At 42.8% G+C, this 23,335-nt stretch overlaps 1 protein-coding gene across 1 annotated transcript; it reads right to left on the bottom strand.

The window, feature by feature from the left end:
* Positions 1 to 1,784: 1,784 nt before the first annotated feature.
* On the bottom strand, positions 1,785 to 22,349 carry LOC105915492 (golgin subfamily A member 7). The gene is made up of 6 exons (XM_012849621.3): positions 22,264 to 22,349; positions 19,435 to 19,560; positions 12,378 to 12,530; positions 9,978 to 10,079; positions 7,910 to 7,964; positions 1,785 to 3,476 (listed from the first exon to the last, which is right to left on the bottom strand). Exons 1-5 carry the CDS (start codon positions 22,270 to 22,272, stop codon positions 7,923 to 7,925), a joined length of 432 nt encoding a protein of 143 aa, XP_012705075.2. The 5' UTR covers positions 22,273 to 22,349; the 3' UTR covers positions 1,785 to 3,476; positions 7,910 to 7,922.
* Positions 22,350 to 23,335: the final 986 nt, after the last annotated feature.

Here is a 23,335-nt window from a genome sequence, read left to right as displayed (position 1 = left end):
ATTGTTTGTACTGCCGTTTTTTTTTTACTTTTCGTTGCGTTGGCCTGTCTGCTAAGCTCAAAACAACCGCGCCTGGCTTGACGGAGAAACCAGAACAGCTGAGCATCTTTACGACAGTGCACTTTTACTTTCGCCCTCTGGGGGGAGCCTCGCTGGAAAATCAACCCCGGTTGCATAGTATACCTTTAAAAGATAAAAGGCAACATTACAACTGCTCTAATTTGACGGTCCAATTCAAAATCACTGCCCTACTTGGAAATATAAATCGGAAACATTTGGTTTAAAATGTGCTTTCAGGTTTCCCAAATCAACAGTGGTGGACTCACAGAGGTCACATGGTCCTACCACTAGCACCTCTGTTTGCTTTTCATTTAAAAATAAACCGCCAGTCAAGCATTAATATAATCTAAGTAATCCAATAGCGCTTAGATTGAAACACAGTGCTTCTGCATTTAAGGGTACATAGACCGGGTAATCATCGGCATAGAAGTGGCATGCAGTTTCATACCTTCTAAGTATGGAACTAGAGCAATAAATACAGAGAAAAAAGCAGTGGCCATTAAAATGAGAAGAGAAATGAGCCTCTTTGAAAGCGACTTTGGCCTTGGTTTATTCTAGTTGCTTGTAAATTTCATGAGTGATGGATTGCAGTTTTTTTGGTCTTGTTTCTGACCATGAAGTCACTATTTGAAATAAGAAACTATAAACACAGGTGAGACCCGCTTACGCTGCTGCATTACATGGACCGGCTGAAATATTGAAATATCACTCCGCCCCTCCGAGTGCGCACATACTCCTAGTGTGATGCTAATGCAAATTAGCATGATGCTAACCGTTAGTTTTAGCATGATGCTAATTTTATGCTATGTTCTAGATATGTGTAGCTATATGCACATTTTCTGGCATGTATTCATGCCAATGTTAAGTTGTGAATGTGATTTATTCCAATAATAATAATAATTTGAATGTTAGATGTGATAAAAACTCATGTGTTCATTATTACAGTTTTACTTGGCTTGGGCTACTAGGTGAAGCCAGAACCTACCGATTGTGATGTAAGCGGTAGAGATACAAATGGAAGTACAAAAATGTGCAAGGTGAATTCTTCACAATAGGTCACCTTTAACATAAAATTCTACTGAAGATCTGACATTGTGTAAAATGTAAATAAAAACACATCACAGGTCCACCTGTTCTTTTAGCAATGCTTAACAAGCAGGGAATGTTGAAAGTTCTTGCTTGATATACATTGTCAGTTGCCCAAACGGTCTCTGTTTTTATATGTTGCGATTCATAATGCACATCGCATTTTCAATAGGAGACAAGTATGGACCGACACTGTGTAGATGGCAGCATATGTTGCTCCAAAACATGTATGTCCTTTTAGCATTATCAGTGACTTCATAGATATGCAAATTACCCATCCCATGAGTACTAACTCACCCTCATACCATCACTGATGCTGGCTTTAGTCCCTTTACTCTTTGGCCTGGAGGACACAACCTTCATGACTTCCAAAAACAATTTGAAATGTGGACATCTGTGTACCAAACATTTGCTACTATTAGATGCCAATTACTTCACTGTGCCAACTAGCAACGACAATAAAAATTATGAAGTAAAATGTCAAAGCTGGATCTACTCAAATTCTGTTCAGTCTGAATTAACCTAAACTCCACAAAGGGAAAAGTTTGCCCATTCCTATTGCTTCTTTAAGCAATTGGGTTTTAATTTAAATTAAAATTCAAGAACTCTATAAGAGAAACACATGAAATAATCTACAGTCAAATATTTACATGATTTATTAGCATATATTTAAGATTATTGATACATTTGAATTTCATTTGGCAAATTAACAGAAAAGATCAATTATTGGGCTCAACCTACAAAAACAAAAAACAAAACACAACTCCCACTTTATTTACAGAAGACATCAACACTTCCATCTGATTAACAATCGGTTACACAATCAAACCTGTATACCTGCACATGGAGCTGATTCCAGATGCTTCACTTTTACAGGACATCTGGGACGACTGAAGCTGAACATCAGCCGCTTACAGGACGCAACGAGAGGCTTAATGCCGAACTGAGCTGCTCCCGGTACGCAGAAAAGAAAGCCATCCTTTGATTTTAGTAGAGACGCACCTATCAGGCCTTCTCTGGTCCAAACAGATTTCCTACAAGGTCTACAAGTCATAAGAGAAAACATTTCTTAAACGGAGGTAGAGGTTTTGACAGAAATGAAAACGACAGAATTATTTCACTGTACTTACTACATGCTGTTTGATTTTTAATTTGGGGGGGGGGGGGGGGGGGTTAAGAAAATCACCATCTTGGACCTGAATTGCAAAAATCACCGATCAACTGGTTGGTGCATCTCTAGAAAATCTCTAAAACCCTATTTCACAATTATTGGGCCGTGTCACACCAGAACGTCAATGTTTAGAAACATTTGTGCTTTTCTAACATGTGCTAATCGCAACCATTTCACTGAGAAGCTTTAAAAGATATTTGTTCAAATTTTGATGTGACTGGCCCTTTATCCTTACATAGAGGCAACGTTCAAAGCCATTCTGGGCGCTGTCAACTAACAAGAGCACTTTTAATACTTCTGTCAAAGGCAATATTGGACTATATGTGTATATGAACAGTAAAAATGAACAGTGGTCAAATATGCATAGCACAAATGCCAAATGAAAATAAAGAGACAGCACTTACAGTATCATACACCAAATACAGAAATAAAGGATCTGTTAAATCAATGCATACAAGTCAAATATTTACAGGAATAAAAATTTGCCACTGGACTCTAGAGAGCTTTAAATAAAAGGCTCACGCCGATATTCAGGAAACAGGCAGATAAGGTGCAAAAAAAAAAAAAATGGGAGCAAAACTACAAACCCCATCTGGGAAAGAATTAAAATGAAACAAATCCAGACTGAACAACTGCGAGGGAACGCCGCCACTGAGCCATCAGTTCAGGCAAAATAATCCATTACAGCGCAGGTGAGCTCTGGAAAAGATCTGTAAAATTTAAGTTGCCCTATTTCATGGCTGCACCATTCCAAAAGGAAATCTGATTAAAAAAAATAACTTAATTCTGCACAAATACTAACTTTCAAACAGCTGCATTAGCCCGGCATAAAAGGGTTAAAAGACTGGTTCAATTCTGAGTTCAGATTTCCTGTAAATATGTTTGTGGTCAACTTAAACATTTACACGTGTGAGCAGGAAAATACAGAACGGGGGGAAAGGAAAACCGAAGCACCGCTGCAACATTTCTTCAAACAGTAGAGCTGAATGTCCAACTTGGTCAAAGGATTTTGTGAATGACACATGCATTAGTAACCGGTGGGAAGGGGCCAGATTGTAAAGACGCAGCATTAAGGTCGCGGGTCTGGGAGCTCGTCCAGGAGGTTGGTTCTGTTGTTCAGCTGCTGCGGGTCCAGCAGCTCTGCTCGGCCAAACGGAGGCTGCACAAACACAAGCAGAACCCATCATCATGACATGACATCAACTAATTCTTATTATGAACTTTACCATTTTACATGAGTCTGGGGACATAACCCATTGGTTATTTTGTAAACCACCAAATAAAGGTGAATTTGTTGGATTACAAACAGCAAGACTCCATCTTCCCCTCATTGGTGAACAAGATAATTAAACTCCTCCACTAGGGCAGCACATCCTCCCCAGCCTGGGTCAACAGATAACCGTGTAACATATTAGCTTTAATCCCAGACAAAGAAAGAGGTTGTGATCTCTGGCTAAGGACAGCAGGAGCAGGTCAGTATCAGCGCACGTTCTTTGAGAAACCTGCAGCCGCTCTGAGCCGAGTCCCCAGGCTTCATCCAGCATTCATGTGTGAAAGAAGCCCAGAGTTAAGGTGGGTAATGTAAATGTTTATCCAACCCATCTCCATCCAAGGACTGGATACAATAAAGTGCATGCGTCAAGATGTTTTAAAAGTGCTGACTGCCTTTTAACACCATTTCCAGCGCTGTGTAATCAGAGCAATTGAAAAGGTGGCAGGTGAAAATGATCTTCTGCGAAAAATTTACTTGACAGCAGAGGGAAAAACGACCTTTCAGATAATGAAAAGAACACAAAGCCAATGATGAATTTCACTTCTGCCCTCAGCCCGTCCAACGGTGTCCAGACTGATTTTACAGGTCTGTGCAGGGAGCCAAATAAGAGTGCGGCAGCAGCAGAAGGCGCTCAGAAACAGACGCCCGGACACGGACTTGGCGCCGTCAGCCTTTGACTAGTTGCTCGGCAGTCGGGGAGCGCATAGGCCAAGCCTGTTTTCCCTCCGCAGCGCACTCCTCCCACCGGAGGCTGATCCATCATCACTGTTCAACTTTTCACCTGGCAGACGCTCAGCCACCAGAATTCCTGCTCTAAGCCTGCTAGGCCTTCAATGGAGGGAGACGGGGTTTTTTATATTTTTTTTTATGTGCTCTGGAGCAGCTGAAGTTCAATGAGGAGCCTGCTGATTAAAGCTGAACATTCCTGGGTAAAACAGAGCGATCGGAGTTCGGCGCGCCCGGTTAGCGTTTCTTCATTTTCGACACGGACGTAGCAGACGGAGCTTGGAGGAGAGACGCCGGCAGGGAAAAGCAACCGTGAGATGAATATACTGCAGGTCCCCTCAGTCAGACCGCTGGCCCCGCTTTTGATTGTGGCAAATGTCCAACGCACACTTCTGTCAACAGCTACTTATAAAAGTCCTGGGTTTACATTCCGCGGAAGGACGTGCACAGGAGTTGAGGCCCCTCGGCAGGAGCTTCAGATGAGCAGAGAAATCCCTCCATCCATCTTTTTGGTCAATAGCAGAGCCGTCCACAGGGGTCTACGGTCACGGAGGTGGTGCCAAACACAACATACCCCTGCTAATGTATTTACTGGGATAGTCTCTCCCCCGTCTGATGACCTGCTCTTGTCCTGCTTCTACACAAGAGTACTTTTGTGTAGGTGTGATCTGGGCCCAGCAGATCCTAAATGAGCCTCCCTGGCTTAATCTGAACGCAAGAGAGAAAGAAATGATTTATGAGATGAGGCGCGCTCCCTGGCTGTGTGGAAGATCTGTAGGTAGTTAAAACCCCGTCTGCGGCCGAGGATCCCGCTGTGCTGCTGCTGCTGAACGATGCAGCGTTTTAGGGAAAGCCATTATGTTGTGGGACACCCCGGAGAAACGCTCCAGTCAACTTTTACTGAAGTGGAGATTGTTGAGATGCCGGAAAACTGCATATTTTCTGATGAACGTTGTATGTTCTAAGCCAGGAAGTTCAACCTTTTAATCGCGTGGGCCAAAATGGTCCAAGTATGAGAAAAGTACTGCAAAAAATACATGAAAGAAATTTAGAAATAAAAACTTACAATGACCAAAATAGTCAATAGAGATTTTTACCTGCTCCACAAATGTAAGTATTTTAAGGAATATTTTATTTAAACAAGAGGAATGTGTAAAGCATTGTAGATCCAAAACTTAAAAAGGCTTTTTGCATATTTGCCTTAATGAAAGATGGTCATCCAGTTTGCAAATTCTTCGGAGCATTTTTTTTTGTCTCTTCTCAGTACCAAGAAGAGGACTGGGGTCCGTCTTTCTTTGAGAACACTTGCAGTACTCAGTCAAGTTTAATAAATAAATTAAAAGCAGATAATGGTGGACCAAAAATCTGCATTTGAGTAAAAACTATTGGATAGACGTCGTTCTATTTACTATGAAGTTAAAGAAACTTTAGAAATTGTGGTTATTAACAGAAATACTTTGTATCGTACCCAACATTTTCAATTGTAAGAAGATTTCAATCTGTTGGTAATAAAAACTAAAAAGCCTCCATGTTAAACAGCCACCTGTGCTAAGGGGCCAAACCATTCTTGAGTTGTAGTTAGAAATAAAAAAATAAAAAAGATAAATCCAGGGGCAGCAAATGGTTCCTGGGCCGTAATTTGGACACTCTTGTTCTGAACAATTAATTAAGCAATTATATTTGTTTATATTACAGACACATTTTTTGTTTCTAATATCTTTCCATTTTTGTCCCAATACAACTTCCTTGCTATTTTATTTCCAATTAGCTCCTTACAGGCTGGATTTATCTACCTGGTATAACAGATAAGTTATTTGGGGTGTTTTTGCTGTCAACCAGAGGCTAAGATTTTGTTTTGTTAGAATAAAGCAAATCTAAAAATTTTTAATATTTTTGCACTGTTTAATGACAACAAGGATGCATCTTTATGCGGCTCTGTTGTTAAATATAAACAATCAACAAGCACCTTAAGTTGCTAGCTAAATAGCTCCCATTCAGCCAGGCTGCATGGCGGAGCAGGAGCAGCTTCTCAACCAAAACTCACTGCTGAGCTCAGAAGGCGAGGATGTGATGATGGAAAACAATATGCAAAAAATGGTAACATGATAGAAAAAGACATGATGGCAGAAGCACAGTTGACGGTGAGGACTTTCGTGGGCATTATTAGTGTTCCATAGATTTTATTCTATTCAACTTATTTGTTTATACCTAACAGGTTTCTGTTTAGTTAAATTTTAGAAATGTATCCAAGTTTAATGTGTGAGAAAACCACAGTTTGTTTATTCAGCCAGTATTTAATACTGGCGACAATAAATTGGAAAAATGTAATGACACCCCTTAAAATTCTGCATATTGTAAAAAAAATTAATCCTTCATGTTATGGAAAGAATCTTTTCAAGAGAAAACTTGGCTTTTTAAGAAAATGGTTGCTTATCAATTAATTACTAGTCCATCGATAAAACCAGTCAACTTTAGATTAACTCAGTCAATAACTTGCATCCCTCGTTAGTTGACTTCTAAAGAAACTGTTTGCAATCAATTTTATTTGGAGTAACAGATTAAAGGGTTTTCAATACAAATGCACACCCTAATTTAAATTTATATTATAGACCAGTGATAGCCAACCTTTTCGAAGTTGAGAGCTACTTCATTGGTAGCTCTCAACTACCAATGGGCAAAACCTTTATCTAGATGAGCGGATGAAGTCAAAGATGGTTGAACAATGTACCAGCTCAAAAGGAGTTGAATATAATTGCAAAATAGGCTTAAGACAATTCTATATGCAAATTAAAAAAAAAAGCTGAAACCCAAGAATCACTTTCCAATTAAGCACCGCTTTGCATCAATCAACATCAAATTCCAGTAAATGAAGGCAGGTTTGTGGCTTTATCATAACCAAATAAGTTTGAAGTTTTTAAGACACAGTACACCCTAAAGTATTCCTCTTGAGTTTTGATTTGCTAATATTAAAGCTTCAATTCAAGTGATTTATAAACCAAGCTAAAGCACTTCTTAATTCTTTCCAAGAGAAACCACCAAAGTCAACAAGCGAATGGCTTTTTAAATGTGATAATGATTTAATTCATCCCAGTTAAGGACAAGTAATGCAACTTGGAGGGCTCCGTCATTCTTCATCACTGCTTGGATTGGCCGCTCAGGTTGGCTTCCTGGTGTGTTCTAACCACCGAGCTCTCGGGACATTTACAGCAGGACTAAACACCGGTCGCTACAATGCCAAGTCAGAAAGTAGGTAGAATAATGCTTAAAAAATGCTCCATAAAACAGGCTTCCTAGAGGGTACGCAGCTCATTAATATTACTCACAGCGTCCAACTTTGATGTGGGATCTGCCTTTGAGTGGGCAGGAGGCTTTCTTTTTTAAAAGCGATGGACAGAGGGGCCAAAAGGGGAGAGCAGCTTGTTTTATTACTCCTCTTTATTTCCCGAGCCAAGCAGCTCCACATTTGTTCCAACTTTGGGGGGGTGGGGGGGAATTTGCGTGATGTGGAAATGCTTAGCTTTCTGAGGAGCGTATTTTGACATAAAATCTGAACTGCTGGAAGCGGCACCGGCTCGGGTTGTGGTCGGACTCACCGTGTTCTCGCTTTTATCTGGTGAAGCTTCTGTCTTCATAGATGGTGATCTCGATCTTGTCGAAGGCTGTTAAGGAAAAGCAGCTGCAGGCAAGTTCGCGTTTAGTTTAAATCCAAACAAAGCAGCAGTTTCCAGTTAGAACCAACGTTTCCATTTGTTTTGGGGGCTTGTCTGAGCTACCAAACGGGTCGATAACGTTCCACTTCATCTCTTAACACAATAAGCCGCCCCCCCCAAAACCTGGCAAAAATGTTATTGGTTTTGTTGAAATGGCATAAAAAACAAATTGAAAATTTCAGAAAAAACTCCCATAGTAAAACTTTTAATTTAAGTACATTTAGAAGGAAGACCCTATTTTTTACTTTTTAAGATTGTCATACTACAATTAATGGCTTCCTAAACAATTCCAATACAATAAACATAACTTTGGAGGTGCCAGGGAACTTTTCATTTGTAATTCAAAGCTTCCTTTGGGAATAAATATGAAAGAGGCCTATTTCTCCTAGCTTCTCTTCAAAATGGGAAATATAAGAGAACACGTCCTTCGAACAAGGCAGATGTGTGCAGATTTTCACAAGTCAGGAAAAGGCTATGAGCGAATAGCTTCATTTACATGTGCTTACATTTCCTGTGGTTTTAAACAACTAGAACTGCAATTAATAAGTCTGGATGAAGACGTTCATCTTGCCATCACACACCTTAGGCCTCGCTGCCTGAAAGTGGCTGTCTGAATTCCTGCAGGGGAGAATCAGAAAGGAATATAGATTCCTATAAAGAGAGAATCTATATTCCACTGCCCTGGGAGGAGCAAGTGCCGTGCCCGCGGTCTGAAAAGTTTGTGATCTCCTGATCTAGAGAGACTGTGTGCGCTCCAACCCAGTTCAACGTTGTAGAAGAAGGGCTATCCTGTCGGCCAAAGGATCCATCATCTACCGCAGGGGGGCAATTAATTGTTGTGCACTTGATCTCATTTTGGAAAAAAAGTTCAATAAGTTTCAGAATAAATGTATTTGAATTAAATAAATAAATAAATAAATAAATCGGATCATGGCCCACTTTTCAGTGTGAAATTACACTACTGCAACACATCTAGTGGAAGCACAACAGAGCAGGCCTGAAACAAGCCTGGGCGCTTATGTTATGGGGCACAAACGTCTAAAAGTTCATATTGAACACGATAAAAAGTTCTTTGCTATTATTGTTCTCATAGCGCAGTTATTTTAGGAAAACCAGTTAAAAAATGATTTAAGGATCTCATTACATTGTCGTAAGCTGTATAGTATACAACGAAAATGTCATTTTGTATGCATACAGCTCTGTGCATACAAAATGACAATAAAGTTCATCTAAGTCTAGATCCCAAGTACTGAATGCAGTTCAGTATAGTTTGGGAACAAATCCACAGACATGACCTGAAAATATTAAACTGTCATATTCCTTCAGTGAAAATGTTACAACCAGAGTTGAGGTGAAACACTGACACCACCCCCTCACTGTAAAGTCAGCGCCGCAGTTTGACGGTGCTGGAAAAACGATCCGGATCGCTGTCATTCCAATAAAATCCCAGGCAGGACAGGGAACAAAAGCTCAGCTGCTAACAATTTCAGTCAGATTTGGTTACCCCTAATCTCCTCTTCCCACTCAGGTGCAATTAGACCGTACGGTGAGTCACCGCACACACGCACACTGACACAGCGACAGGCAGGATGTTGCTGCCGCCCATTGCTGTACGTAGATGCTGTGGATTACATGCCACTTTTATCTAACTTTTTACAGCATCATAGCAGATTTCCTGCCAGCTTCCTGTGTTGTTAAGATTCCATCCTTACCCACCAACAGAAAGTGGGGAGCTGCAGACCTGTAAAGCACTGCAGCTGAGCTAAAGCGTTTAGCTGACGCTGTTTCTTTAAATCGCCCCAAATATTCAGGACTGTGCTCTTTTCCTGGACAGCCTAAGGCTTCCAGGGACAGTTGTTGTCATGATCAGCACCGTGGCCTCCAGTCGTCTGAAAAACACTGGCATGCTTTAAATGTAAGATTGATGGACTGGCGTGGGAGGGTAGGATACGACTCGCAGGCCTCTTTCGATGGGATCTGTCAGCAGGAGGCCTCGTGGTGCGTAGATCTTGTCGTTCTGTTCCTGGATATACTTCGCTATCTTCTTCAGAACCTAAAAAAAGAAAAATAACAGTGAAGTTGTGTTCCATGACATTCTGTCGCTGAAGTTTTAAACCACACCGGTGATCTTTATGAACATAAATGCCCAAAATGTAAGCAAAACAGAAAGCCAGTTTAGCCCAGACCAGGCTACGTTTAGGTAATCTAAAATGAATGCTCACTGAACAACATGAGTTCACAAAAACTATGTTTAAGGCAAATCAACCATTAATCTTCTAGCCTCTAAACAAAGCCTAGTGCAGCAGGCCGGCCATAAACTGGTAGTTTAGTGAGATACGGACTGGGTATGGAGCTGCAAACAAGTAATGGCTGCCTATAGAGCTCTTCTTTTTCTGTTTTTTTTTTCAAATGACATTTTTAATCAAGGGAAAACTGCTCATGCCTGAGAACACAGAGGTTTTCAGGCATGAGCAGCCTGTAAAAATGAGACGAGGTCACAGCATATCAGCTGGAGTCTAGACTACACAAGGCCACTGCACATCCTGGCGCTGGTAGCTGCTTGGCATCCCCCACATCATCACACTGCCACCACCATGTCTGACTGCAGGTGGGATGGCCTTTTTCTGAAGTTGGTAGTTTTACTCCAGTGTAACAGGAAGTAAACATTTAAAAAAGATTCCAGTTTCACGCCATCCGTCCACAGAAGATTTTTCTAAGAGTCGTGGGGATCATTAAGATATTTTTGGTTGTTTTAGTAAAACTTAAATGGGCTTATGTGTGTTTTTGTCTTTTGGTCAGCACTGATTTGGGCCTTGGAACGCTCTCATGGATGCTTTTTTTATCCATGACCTAAGCTGAACCGACTTGAAGCCTGCAGAGCTCCAGATGTTGTTCTGGCTTCTCTTGTGACTTCCTGGGTGAGTCTCTAGGAGAGCTCTGGGAGTAACTTTGCTAGGTCGCCGACTCCAGGGTGGGATCACCACAGTTCAAGCTTTTCTCCATGTGTGGGTAATGGCTCTCCCCGGGGGACCCTTCCCAGACTGATCGATGTCAAGGAATTTTGTTTCTCACACGTTTTCCCGTCATTGCTGTACATCGGGGCGAGATCTGTAGCTTTGGGAGATCTTTTAAGCTACTTCATGCAGCAACAGATTCTAAAGCCCCGGCCCCACCGCCTCGGTTTGACCGTGCACCACTCGGCTCCGCCCGCTAGCGAGTGTTTTTTTCTGGCCCTGCTCAAGAGCAAGGATACGGACACCACACACAATAGTAGCAGCTATTGAAGACCGTTGTTAATAGCTGTGCTGCTTTCTTCATCTTGCTATGATGCGGTCTTAATATTGACGGCTCCCATTGCACAACAGCGTACTAATAAGAACAAGGAAAGATACCAGCCGGGATCTGTATTATATATTTTTTTGTGTTTTACAAAACTTTATTGAACACTTCTAGAAACAGTTACATTCACCATTACTGCCATAAACAGACCACTGCTGACGTCTCCTGTTATCTGCGCATGCGTGTCGCTTTACGGTCTTGGACCATTCCTATCATACAACTAAACACTCTCTATGGTTTAAAAACTTCACTTAAGAAATATTACCTTCAAAGAAATTTGGATAGTTAATGTTAATTTAATTAAGGAGATACTGTGTAGGGTTCTTGTTAGCTTATTCTTTGATATAGATCTATCTGGAGTAGCAAAACTTTATGTTATATATTATGTTTATTTATTTTACTTTTTAGTGATAAATGACGTTAAATGTAAATATGTATTAAATTTTGTGTAAATGTCTTGTATGTATAGTGTGTAACGTGATGTAATACGTTGTATTGTCACATGGAAGACTGGAGGACCCCAGGAAGAATAGCTTTTAGCTGATGCTGAAGCTAATGGGGAACCAAATAAGAACAAACAAAAAACATTCAGATAGAAGTATGATGACGGTCACATTTAATAGTAGTATGAACGGCAACCTCAAAAAAACGATTTCAGCAAAAAGTCGTAATCGAGCATCAAGACTTGCAGTGTGAATGTAGCCTAAGGGACGTCTAATTGGCACCGGTCTGGCAATAATAAGGTCGACACTGAACCCAGTTTACTAAAAAAAATGTGGTTAATCAGTTGAGTCCAGATTAAACATGGGAGTAAATTACTTTTTCTCTTAGGTCTAGGTTGTCATTTTATCAGCAGCTAGAAATAAAAGCGCCTTGGAAAAGGAAACTGCTCCGAGACTCTTCATCAGAAGAAAGGGGATTTGTTTGGGTGCAGTGGGACTCAGTTCCAGGGATTGCTTGACTTAATACATATTTAAATACTGCAGGGCTTTGCACGGCCAGCATCTCCTACCTTCTCGTAGTGAGTCTCCATACACAGAAAGACCGTGTAAGCGGTGAGGCATGCCAGACAGCCTTCGATAAATGACTGACTTCCCAGCTTCTCCGCCTCGGCGTAGAGGTTGTTCAGCGTCCGGATCGTCTCCTCGAACTGCTGCTTGTCAATCTGAAACATATGAACAGAACATCAAACGCCAAGATCAGCCAGGTCCACTTTTTTTAAAGGTGTTGTTTGGCGGATGGGTTACTTCCCTCTGCTGATAAATGTGGGGCTACATGTTCTCACACCGGTCATGCGTCAAGAAATTTCTGGGCTTCCTTCCCACATTTTGAAACACCTTCTGTACCGACCAGCACGCCTCGGCTGTGTGCCGTGAGAATGGTTCTACTTAATGACTTGGCAGCACTCGGTCCAACTTGGACACAAACATTGAAAATCTACAAATCCTCGGTGTTCTTTCTTCAAAGACATAGGCTCCCCTTTTGATTAAATATTTTTGAGTCCTTCCCCAACCTAAAGAGAAATGTGGGGAATCTAAGTTGTTGGAGTCAGATCTCTTTTAGAAAGGGATTCCTTCTAGAAGCCTTGAACATTTTGGTGGTTTGTGGCGTTACAACCTCAAACCTCAATTTCATTGGACTCTTATGCGATAAAGAATGAAAATTATGAAATGGAAGGAAACTAGTACAAGGTATTAACTCAGGTGCACCAACATGCTGTGGGGTCACTTGTCTTCAGCTAGGACAGGGAGGCGTCCATGCTCGGTGGCAATTAATCAATCAACTTTTATTTATAAAACCCTTTCCAACACCCGAAGTGACCAAATGGCCGTACATAAAAATCAACATTACAGAAACAGAAGGAGAAAGCAATTACAAAATATGGCAATGTGCTACTGAATAAATAGGTTTAAGCCAGAATCAGAATGCCAGAGCCGGTGATTGAGAAGCCCGATCGCCCCAGCGTCTCTACTGATCTCTAAGGACTTCTAACAAGGTTTGTTGACCTTAGGGCCATAGTTGGGTATGGAGGGGCAAGAGCATTAAGGGCTTTCAAAATAAGCAGCAAAATTTAAAAATCCTAAAAAAAACTATAGGCCAGTGGAGAGAAACAAGGACTGGGGTGATGTTGTCGGAAAACGTTGGCTGAAAAGGGGGCTGCGGCATTTTGAACCAACTGAAGGTTGATTGACGACTGGGAGACACAGATATTGAGCGCGTCGCAATAATCGATTCTCGAGCTTACTGTTGGCAAGATGAATGGAGGTAAATTCAGGACAATCCTGGAAGGAAACCTGTTGGGAGGCTGAAGAAGACCTGAGACTGGGGCAGAGGTTGGCCTTCCAGCAGCCTAACAGAGTCAGAGCTACGATGGAATGATTTAGATCCAGGCGTAACAATGCGTCAGAATGACCCAGTCAAAGTCGGACAGAAATTAACAGACAAACGTTTCAGTCTTTGTGTGTTCAAAGTGGGTAGAGAATTACCCCAACATACCTAATGCTGTTATTACAGCGAGAGGCGGTTCTATGAATGAATGGCTCAGGGGTCGAAAAACTAATGCATGTCACGCTTTGGATTGTGATTACTTAAAACTATGTCCTAGGGCTGGACGATAATTTAATGACAATATATATCGATCGATAGACGTGTGGCGCGATAGGAAAAAAAAAAGGTCAATAAAACTTCGATAGAGAGTTTTCCTTCCTTCCTTTCAGCCTATCATATTAGTTGATGCTACAGTCACTACTTCCTCTCGACCAATCGTAATCGCGGACCCAGGCACGCAGTCACAAAGCGCCGCCCTCTCAAACCACAACACAGAGCACGTGAAAATGTCGTTGCAAGTAGCGGCGGAGGAAATTGTCCCAAAATTGAGCTTTACTAGTTCGTCAGTCTGACAGAAATAAACCAGTGATTTGTAAAACTTGCAAGGAACCGGTAAAGTCTGGTAACGCAACCAACTTGTTTCATCACGTAAGTCGCTCAGCCGCTCACACCTGCAACAGCACGAGCCGTTTTAGCCCCGCGTCGCTCCGCGTCATCTTCGGAGAAATCTTACGGAGCTTCTTCCAAAACAAAGCAGGTGCAGCAGCCAAACTGGGCTCCCTTCTTGGTGATAAAATGGTATTGGTATATTTATTTTGGTCATTTTACTGGTCACTTTAGTTTATTCTTTGGCAGTATTAAATAACATAACTCAGGTCTCTTAAGTTATTTTTCATTAAAAAAAATTCTGTTATGGTTAAAAAAGTTGGTTAAATAAATATTTAATTGGAATTCTGTGTTTGTGTTCTTTATTAAAATTAAATCATTTAGCAATATCATAAAATGTCCAGGCAGAGCTGCACATAAAATACGGTTTTAAATATTTTCAATAATAATCGATATCGATCAATATGCATTTTTTTTTATCGATAAGCTTTTTTTCTATATCGTCCAGCCCTACTATGTCCTCTGCTTGGTTATGGTCTATCAGATAAAATCTCCATTCTTGTAATGAAATCAAATAGGAGAAGCAAAAAGGTAGTGAGTACTTGTGTCAGCAGACAAAATAGCATGTAGCACAACTTTAAACAACACAGACAGGAGGCCCAGCTATCGCTGAACTCAGTTATTAGGGAGCATTAACATTCCTCATGCAGCTGCATTAGAGACACGACAGGTGGAATGGACCAAAATGTGGTCAGAGTATGCATCTTTAGACAGCCATAAGGTACGGAGCGCACCTGAAACAACTTGAAGCTGGATGCAAACAACGGATATTGGAAGATCTGCTAAAGTTCTGTTTCACAGTTTATTTTTGGTCTATTTGATAGTAAACGAAGCGCTTTGTGTACATTTACATTAAGAAAACCACGTGACCAGAAGTACGATATTGCGCATGTGCGCAACAAGCAGCAATGGAGCCGAGAAAGGTTGAGAGCAGAAAGAGGTTAAAGTAGATCTGGTTGGTCTTGAACCGCGCCAAGCTGTCACGTTACTGCGAGGCTTTGGAGGACGGTCCGCTGCCTCCAACAGTAGCCGTGTCAATAGCCGCCATCTTGCTTTCTGCAGGCAGAATGCACAACAATGTTCAGGTCTGCTGATCACGCCCAGTGCACAATCCTCAAAAAGGATAAATAAAGTCTATCAGGTTGAATGCTTGGCATAACTGGTTTTATTTGAAGACAAATATATGTTTTTTCTATGGTGATAGTACGTGACTAGGCTCCTTTAAAGAATTCCTGAACAACATGGAACAGTTCCAAGTTCCAAGTTGTTTTATTGCTGTGGAATCCATCCCTCCATCCCTCTGGTGCCACTTTTTGTTTCTCTTGAAGCAAAATGAACGCATACCACACTCTGATTTTAATATCGATGCACCTAAACGTGATTTATGTGAACCATTACACCGCTAGTACTTATCCAACGTACCGCATGTAGTACTGAGGGAGCAAAAAGACGACCCCTCTTTCCTTGTTGCTGAGGAAGGCAACAAAAAGTCTGAGCAGCATCTTTGGCCTTTTTGGTTCTCTTTCTAATTTTCTCATTTCTAGGCTGTGGCTCAAACCCACACCACCTGAGCATCTTTCCGTTTCAGGAGCTTTGTCCAGAGGGAGGATGAGAGCAGGTTGCGACACAGCTTTTTCCAGATGCAGCCACTAAATCCAACACACCCTCTGACTGTCACTTAACTCCTGTGAACGTCAGGAGCAATGATCTGACCGGGGCCAGACACTATTAAAGGACCAGCGATCAGTTTGGAACGTGAGCAGTCACATGCCGACATCCTCCAAACTCTCTCCCTGTACTTTGTTCATATTTACCAGAAATCTCAGGGGGGGAAAAAATGCAAGAAGAAAAGAAAATCCCACAGCCTAAAATAACAAATCTGCCTGCAGAAAAAAAACAACACGTTCCAACCCACGTGATTTCTGGAAACCACCAAATATGCAAACCCTACAAACAGGGAAAAAAAAAAAGGTTGGCTCAAAGAACTAAAAAGCTAAATGAACTAATTAAATAAAAACGCAGGCCGTAAAATGCTTGGCCCCGTGCTGCAGATTTCAGAAATAGAGGAACAGCTAATCTTGAACGAATGTGTGGGGGGAAGAATTTTTATGGCAGAGAGACTAAGCTCTTACAATCCTTCATCTGCCCTGCATCCACGTGTGGATGGGAAGTAAATCCTACCGGAAAAAAAAAACAAAAAAACACGGAAGACCACCCAACTCCAGAGACGTGCCAATAAAGCGATGGGAAGCAGCTCTTTGGTGCGGCACAGGCACCGAAAGCCCGGCTCTCCGTCCGTTTGGCTGCCTCTGATGTGGCACAGAGCCAGGGCTGCTTCGGCAGGCTGCTCCTCTTCCTCCACCAACATGAATATAACCAGCTTCCTCAGCACACGTCATGCACAGACTGAGGCCCAGAGTTCTGCAGAAAGAGGCAGCTGATGGAACAAACCCTGCCATCCTTCATCCGAGTGTCCAAACAGCGGCCGTACGTCTGAACTCAGATCTTTTGGTAGAATAACAGCGCGACACATGCAGGGGTTTGGACATCTTGCAACGTCTTCCCCTAAATGTCAATTCAAGCAAACAGAAACATTAAATGTGGTTATTTAGTCCAAAAATACTTTTATGGAGTACTCTAGAGCGAAAGTTTAACATTATTTAAACTCTGCTCTTGTATCCTGGGGACGCGTCTGACAAACTCCACATATTTAGAACTGACAAGCGTACGCTGACATCTTCCAGCTGTGGGCTGAGCCACGAGAAAATGTTTGCTCCCACAGCGAGCCTTTTGCTGCGCACACTGTGAGCATGTCAGCGGTGGAGGGAGCGAGCCAATCTGGCGAGGAAGTGGCTGAGCCCGGGTGTCTGTGATGAAACGCGCCTGACGCAGGGAAGATGGAGCCAGACGTTCCTCGGCTCTCTCCTCACCGCCGTGACCCCTGGAGAAAACCCGGATTCTGAGTCTCCTCTGGCCGCCGCTGCACTTCATTTCCTTTTCTGTCACATTACAAGCACCGACTTCCCTGCGTTTTAATTCTGATTGGAAAGACAACGCAGTCCGTCGCTGAGCAGAAGGAAAACCCAATCCCCGGTACCTCAGGCTGCAGGTTCGCCGTTCTGCTGGAGAGGACCTCCCCACCCCCGCCTCAGCTCGTTTACCCTAACGCACTTTCTTCCAGGATTGCCCCTGTATTACTGGCCACACCTCTGCACCGCCCTGAGGAAGAAATTAACGCCCACAGCACGATGCTGCCTCCAGCAAGCTTCCAGCATGTGTGCAGTCTGGCTTTCCCTCCACATGTGGTGTCTTCTGGATGCAGGGCAAAAAGCTTCTTAGTCTTCTTCTTGCCTCTGCTCCATAGAGGCCAGATTTGTGAAGTACAGGACGGATCAGGGTCCTGAGCTGTGGATCTCTGCAGCTCCTCCAGAGTTGCTATGGGTCCCATGGCTGCTTCTCTTGCTCCATTTCACCAAGCCCTTCAAATGGAACTTAGAGGCTTTTCCTCCACCTTGCCATTGACCCATATAGCATAGGCCACAGCGAGGGGCACTGAGAAATCATCACATTTCAGAAGCCCGGGCTTCCACTCAACACACCTTCTGCCAGGCACCCTATTCCACTGGGAGGGATTCAGAGCGTGGCACCTCTGCAGGGTTGGACTCTGATCACGCGAGGATTGCGTCATCGCGTGATCACAGTACTTGTAAGCTTTACATAAAATGGTCTCTCGTATCAAGCGAGATCCTCTGGTGGCTTGGTGCTGGAGACGCAGGTATTGACGTAGCGGTGTTTCAGAGTAAAATGCGATCCAACCTCTGCACATGTCGTATTTTACTTGTGAACTCGACCGGATCCACTTTGCTGTTCATCAACTGACTTCCTGCCTGAACGACCCGCTCTGCCCCAGACTGACGTGGCGTCGGCGCGGCATCAATAGAACAGCCGTGTATCTGTGAGCGCATCTGGGACGCTTCAGGAATGTGCCGTGGCGCACCTGGTGGAAAAGACTGGAGTTGCTGCGACTAGCTGCGACCGGCAGCGACCAGCTGGGACTGACAGCTACCGGCAGCTACCGGCTGTGACTAGCTGGGACCGGCAGCGACCAGCTGGGACTGGCAGCGACCGGCAGCGACCGGCTGGGACTGACAGCGACCGGCAGCGACCAGCTGTGACTAGCTGGGACCGGCAGCGACCAGCTGGGACTGGCAGCGACCGGCTGCGACCGGCTGCGACCGGCTGCGACTAGCTGGGACTGACAGCGACCGGCAGCGACCAGCTGTGACTAGCTGGGACCGGCAGCGACCAGCTGGGACTGGCAGCGACCGGCTGCGACCGGCTGCGACCGGCAGCTACCGGCTGTGACTAGCTGGGACCGGCAGCGACCAGCTGGGACTGGCAGCGACCGGCTGCGACTAGCTGGGATTGACAGCGACCGGCAGCGACCAGCTGTGACTAGCTGGGACCGGCAGCGACCAGCTGGGACTGGCAGCGACCGGCAGCGACCGGCTGGGACTGGCAGCGACCGGCAGCGACCGGCTGCGACCGGCTGCGACTAGCTGCGACCAGCTGCGACTAGCTTCGACCAGCAGCGACCAGCTGCAAAGGTGCGGCATGGCTTCGTTCAGTGGAACTCCTGGCTCAGACGTCTCAGCGGGGGTTAGGTGGAAAATAGGACACACCAAAAAAATGGCAACAGCCACCATCGAATCAGCTGGAAGGTTCAGCTTTCTCAGAGGTTTCTGACATTTATTTTATGAGTAACGCTCCGTTTTCACCCTGCTGAGCTCCACACCTTGCAGTGTTTCCCGCAGCACTATCTTGGCGAGGCGGCCGCCTCCAACGCCTCGCCTAAGCAAATTCCTGGGGGAAACACTGCCTTGGGTTGTGGTGAAACACTGAAATTGTCCTCAAGATGAATCGACACTAAGATCAGGCACAGCAGCTGCTCCGGATCTTCTTCCTCCCAACACCACCGTCGACCACAAGACAGCACAGATGTCATAGACCACAGTTTGACCGGTGTAATAAAAATAAATAAGGATTAAAAAAAAAACCCTGGAGGGGTCTCCCACCTTGGTCTCCAGCTCCGAGGGGAACTTGGTCTGGAACTGGCACATGGTTCCACTGGTGTAATCTCTCTGAACGAAGACTTTAGCCGCCACGGCCGCCTGCTGCCTCATGTCCTGCAAGCTGTGGGTCTGCGGAAACAAGAATTAGTCTTCAGTCATTACTGCACCACCACAGTGATGTCACGGGACTCAAGCGTCTAGAAGAGATACAAAATGAGTAAAAATAATAACACAGCTCTGAACTACTGGAACACACAACTTAAGTCCACAACAATTAACCGTCCACACGTTTGTAGCTTTTTACAGACAGTTTCAGAGACGAACAACTTAGGGTTTTGCCGCTGGGGTCACCACCAAACATTACTGAAACTGGGGCTCCATGATTCGAGAAATTTGTGCACTGGCCAATTTATCATTAGCTATAGGAAAGAATATCAGATGTGATAAAACTCTCCATTAGCTTGGCCCGTCTCTCTCATCACGACACTTCCAGTTCTCTCTGTGTCTTTCTGCATCTGTCGGGTGTTGAGGTCCAATGCACAGACTTTTCATCCACCAGCCTCAATATTCTGACTAGTGCTGGACAATGTTAAAATTAAAAATCGATTAAACAGAAAACACATTGATCGATATCGACGACTATCAAAAAAAAATTGTAAAAATAAAAAATATTTTAAGTGCGACCCTGGGCTTTTTATGTTGTTGCTTAATGACCCGTTTTTAGGCCAAGAACACACAAACACTGAAATCAAACTCAACTCTGTATTCAACCAACTTTTTACCAAAACTGCAAGTTGTTAAAAAAAAAAAAAGGGAGAAAAAAAAAGAACTCTTTTTTTTTATTATTCCTAGGACCCAGACCTAGGAAAGAAGCTTTCCTAGGTCTGGGTCTGTGATTGGTTGGTAGGATGTAACGACTGTAGTGTTACCCTACATGATAGGATAGAATGCAAAAAGGAAAGAAAAAGTGTTCTACTGAACATTTTATTGACCCTTTTTTTTTTCCTATCGATCAAAACATGTTGTTATTGAATTATCGTCCGGCCATAACTCTGATTATGCCAGACCGCATTCCTGAAACCTGCAATATGATAAGAAGCCAAAACTGCTCTCCAAATGATCCTTTTGGAATGTTTATATCATACAAGACATTGCCATGACACCATATATCGTCTGCTGCCTTCCTTCTGATGATGTGTTGTCTTAAAGGTTAAATAGTGCTAAAGAACAAAAAGCAGAAGACGTGAACCATATTTCCTTTTAATCATGTCTATTCTGAGCTTTAGAGATGTGAAAGAAAATGAACACAGATATAAAGAGAACCTTGAGCCTGCAGACAGAAACAGATTCTTGGTATCTAATCTGACCGTTTCATTTTGGCCTAAATAGTCTGGGTGAAGTCCAAACATGTGAGCTTTACTGAAAGTGCACTGGAATCATTAGGAAGTTCAGTCCTGCAGTAACAACAATAAAACATCTACAACCACTCTGTGAAGAAGCATCCGAGACCTACGCCGGCCCCTGAGCCATAGCCGTTGTAGATCTACAACGGTACACATCTGGCCCTCCAGCAGAAGGAGCTGACGCAAACGGACACTTTTGTAGGACCAAATTTTCAAAGACAGTTATATCCTGCGAAACAGAAAATGTCGATCACCTGTTTTTGTTGGTTTATTTTTTTTTGCTTTCATTTTAAATGCCATAGGAAATGGGACAAAAACAAATAAATCCTGCAACTTTTGACCAAAACAACACACAGGGACACACAGATTCAAGGAATTTGCTTAAATCTAGCAGAGGTAAAAAAAAAAAGATATATATATATAATTTTGTTGTCGTCGTCTTTGTTGGGAATAGACTAAAAACATTTTCTAGATCAACAAACTAAACAACATTCCACCCGAAAGGTTTATTAATGTGAACGTCTGACGTCCTTTTTCAGATCTACTTGTTCTTTCCCACTTTGTTTCATTAAATTATTACAAGTTTAATAAATGCCAAATATTACTTTTGTGTTTTTATCGCTAGGAATAAAATGGCCCCTGAATGCTTTTAACAAAGTGATGTTGGTCAATGGTCCAAAGCCTTTGGACACAAAAGATAAAAAGTCTGTATCAAACAGTGGTTTCCTTGTTGGTCTTATTTAGCTTGGATGTTTTCTCATACACTGAATTTCGGGTCTTTATTAGCCGGCGAGTATCAGATTTAAACAGAAACCTATGCTAGAAATGTATAATAATATCTGAGCTAATCTTTATGGATGGAATGACTGAAATAATTGAACTTTTCAGTGATGTTGTCTTTTCTAGAGGTGCAACAGGTCCAGTTTTAAACCAGATTTACTGAATAATCTTCTATTCAGAACTAATGTCGTTTATTGCTGCTTATCATTTACCCGATAAGTGTTTATCTTCTAATAAAGTCTGTGTCATCGTTGTTACCACTTCAATTAATTCTGTTTATGTTTTTTAGGAGTCAGTTTGCTGTCAGCAGCTAATGGTTTCATGTTTAGCTCTTAGCTAGCTCTTCAATAACCAGCTAAACTAAACTAAGCCAGAATGAGAAGCTGGGGTCTCTCTGCTGCTTTGCTCGACAGAACTCAAAATTAGCTATTTAAAAACCTCCCGTTTTCTGTACAACATAGCTAGCTTAGCAGATTAGCGAGCAAACCGTGAGCTAGCATCAGGCTAACACCGCCCACCGGCCCGGTTCTCTTTAACTTCATTCCCCTAACAGAGACCCAAACCCGGTACCGCTGCTGACATGGGACTTATCGCGTTTATCTGTTACGGCTGGGATGAATCCAAGAGCTAAAAACGAATTAAAACCGACCTCTGCCATGTTGAAGATTTCTGTTTGATACCGAGTCTTCACGGCGTGCTACTGGGTACAAGTTCCGTCAGGAAACAGCGGGTCTGACATATGGTTCCGATCAAATTAGGCCAGGTTCATTGCTGAAACATATACGCAAAAATGCAGGGAGAACTGGATGATCAATATCAATATAGAAGAAAATAATTCTGAATAATTATAGAAAATAAATGTAGAACAAACACTTTTCACTTTATTGTTTACTGGTTATACCAAAGAGTAAATAAATAAATAGCTCGGAAAGAGAAACTGTAAAAATTCCCTTGCAAAGTTAATTCTGCGAAATGTAATTGGCTGCAGGAGCCAGTAAAGGTGTGCGTACAGCTATGGCAAAATTAAAGCACTGCTTCCTTGGAGTCTAAATATGACCTAAGGGGCCCATTTGTGTTTTTCCACTGGCCACAAGAGTGGGCGAGGACAAATATTTATCTTGCCGCAATGCAGTTAGAAGGATGGTATGGATGATAAAAACACGTCTCCTGAACTCACTGTTAAAGAGGGACGTCTTGAGCTCACCATCTCTCCATATTAGCCATTAGAAGCTCTCTTCAAAGCAGGTTGCTTTGGAGGGATGCCAGAACAATGACTTGTCTTTCCAAGCATCTCAAACATAAACACATATATGAAGTTTGCTTTTTAATCAGCTATTATTAATTTTATTTTAAAATTATTTTTTTTTTAATCATTGACCACACTGGTGTTAATTAATTTGGCCAACACTGTATTTAGTCACTGACAAATTAAGGTAAATAGTTCAGGTCTAAAAGCAGATTTAATGCCCATCCTTTGCCACTGAGTTGGACTTGCATGTTTCCTTCTGCCTAGCAGGACTTAACATTTAGTTCTCCAATCATCTGTGATGACCAGAGTGGGGAGGGACCACTAATGAGCACCATTTGGCCCGTTCATTTACAACACATGCTGGTTGACGGCACACAATAAAGTTACTGCTTTAGATGCTCCCTCATGGAAATGCTGTACAATTCCTGCAGATGTCCAGTCTGCTCTTTATAGAAAACAAAACTGCAGCAAG

Source organism: Fundulus heteroclitus, chromosome 12 (assembly GCF_011125445.2).
Source record: "Fundulus heteroclitus isolate FHET01 chromosome 12, MU-UCD_Fhet_4.1, whole genome shotgun sequence".
Classification (NCBI taxonomy): Eukaryota; Metazoa; Chordata; class Actinopteri; order Cyprinodontiformes; family Fundulidae; genus Fundulus; species Fundulus heteroclitus.
The sequence above is the reverse complement of the archived record's forward strand: the minus strand, read 5'-3'. Positions and strand labels throughout refer to the sequence as shown.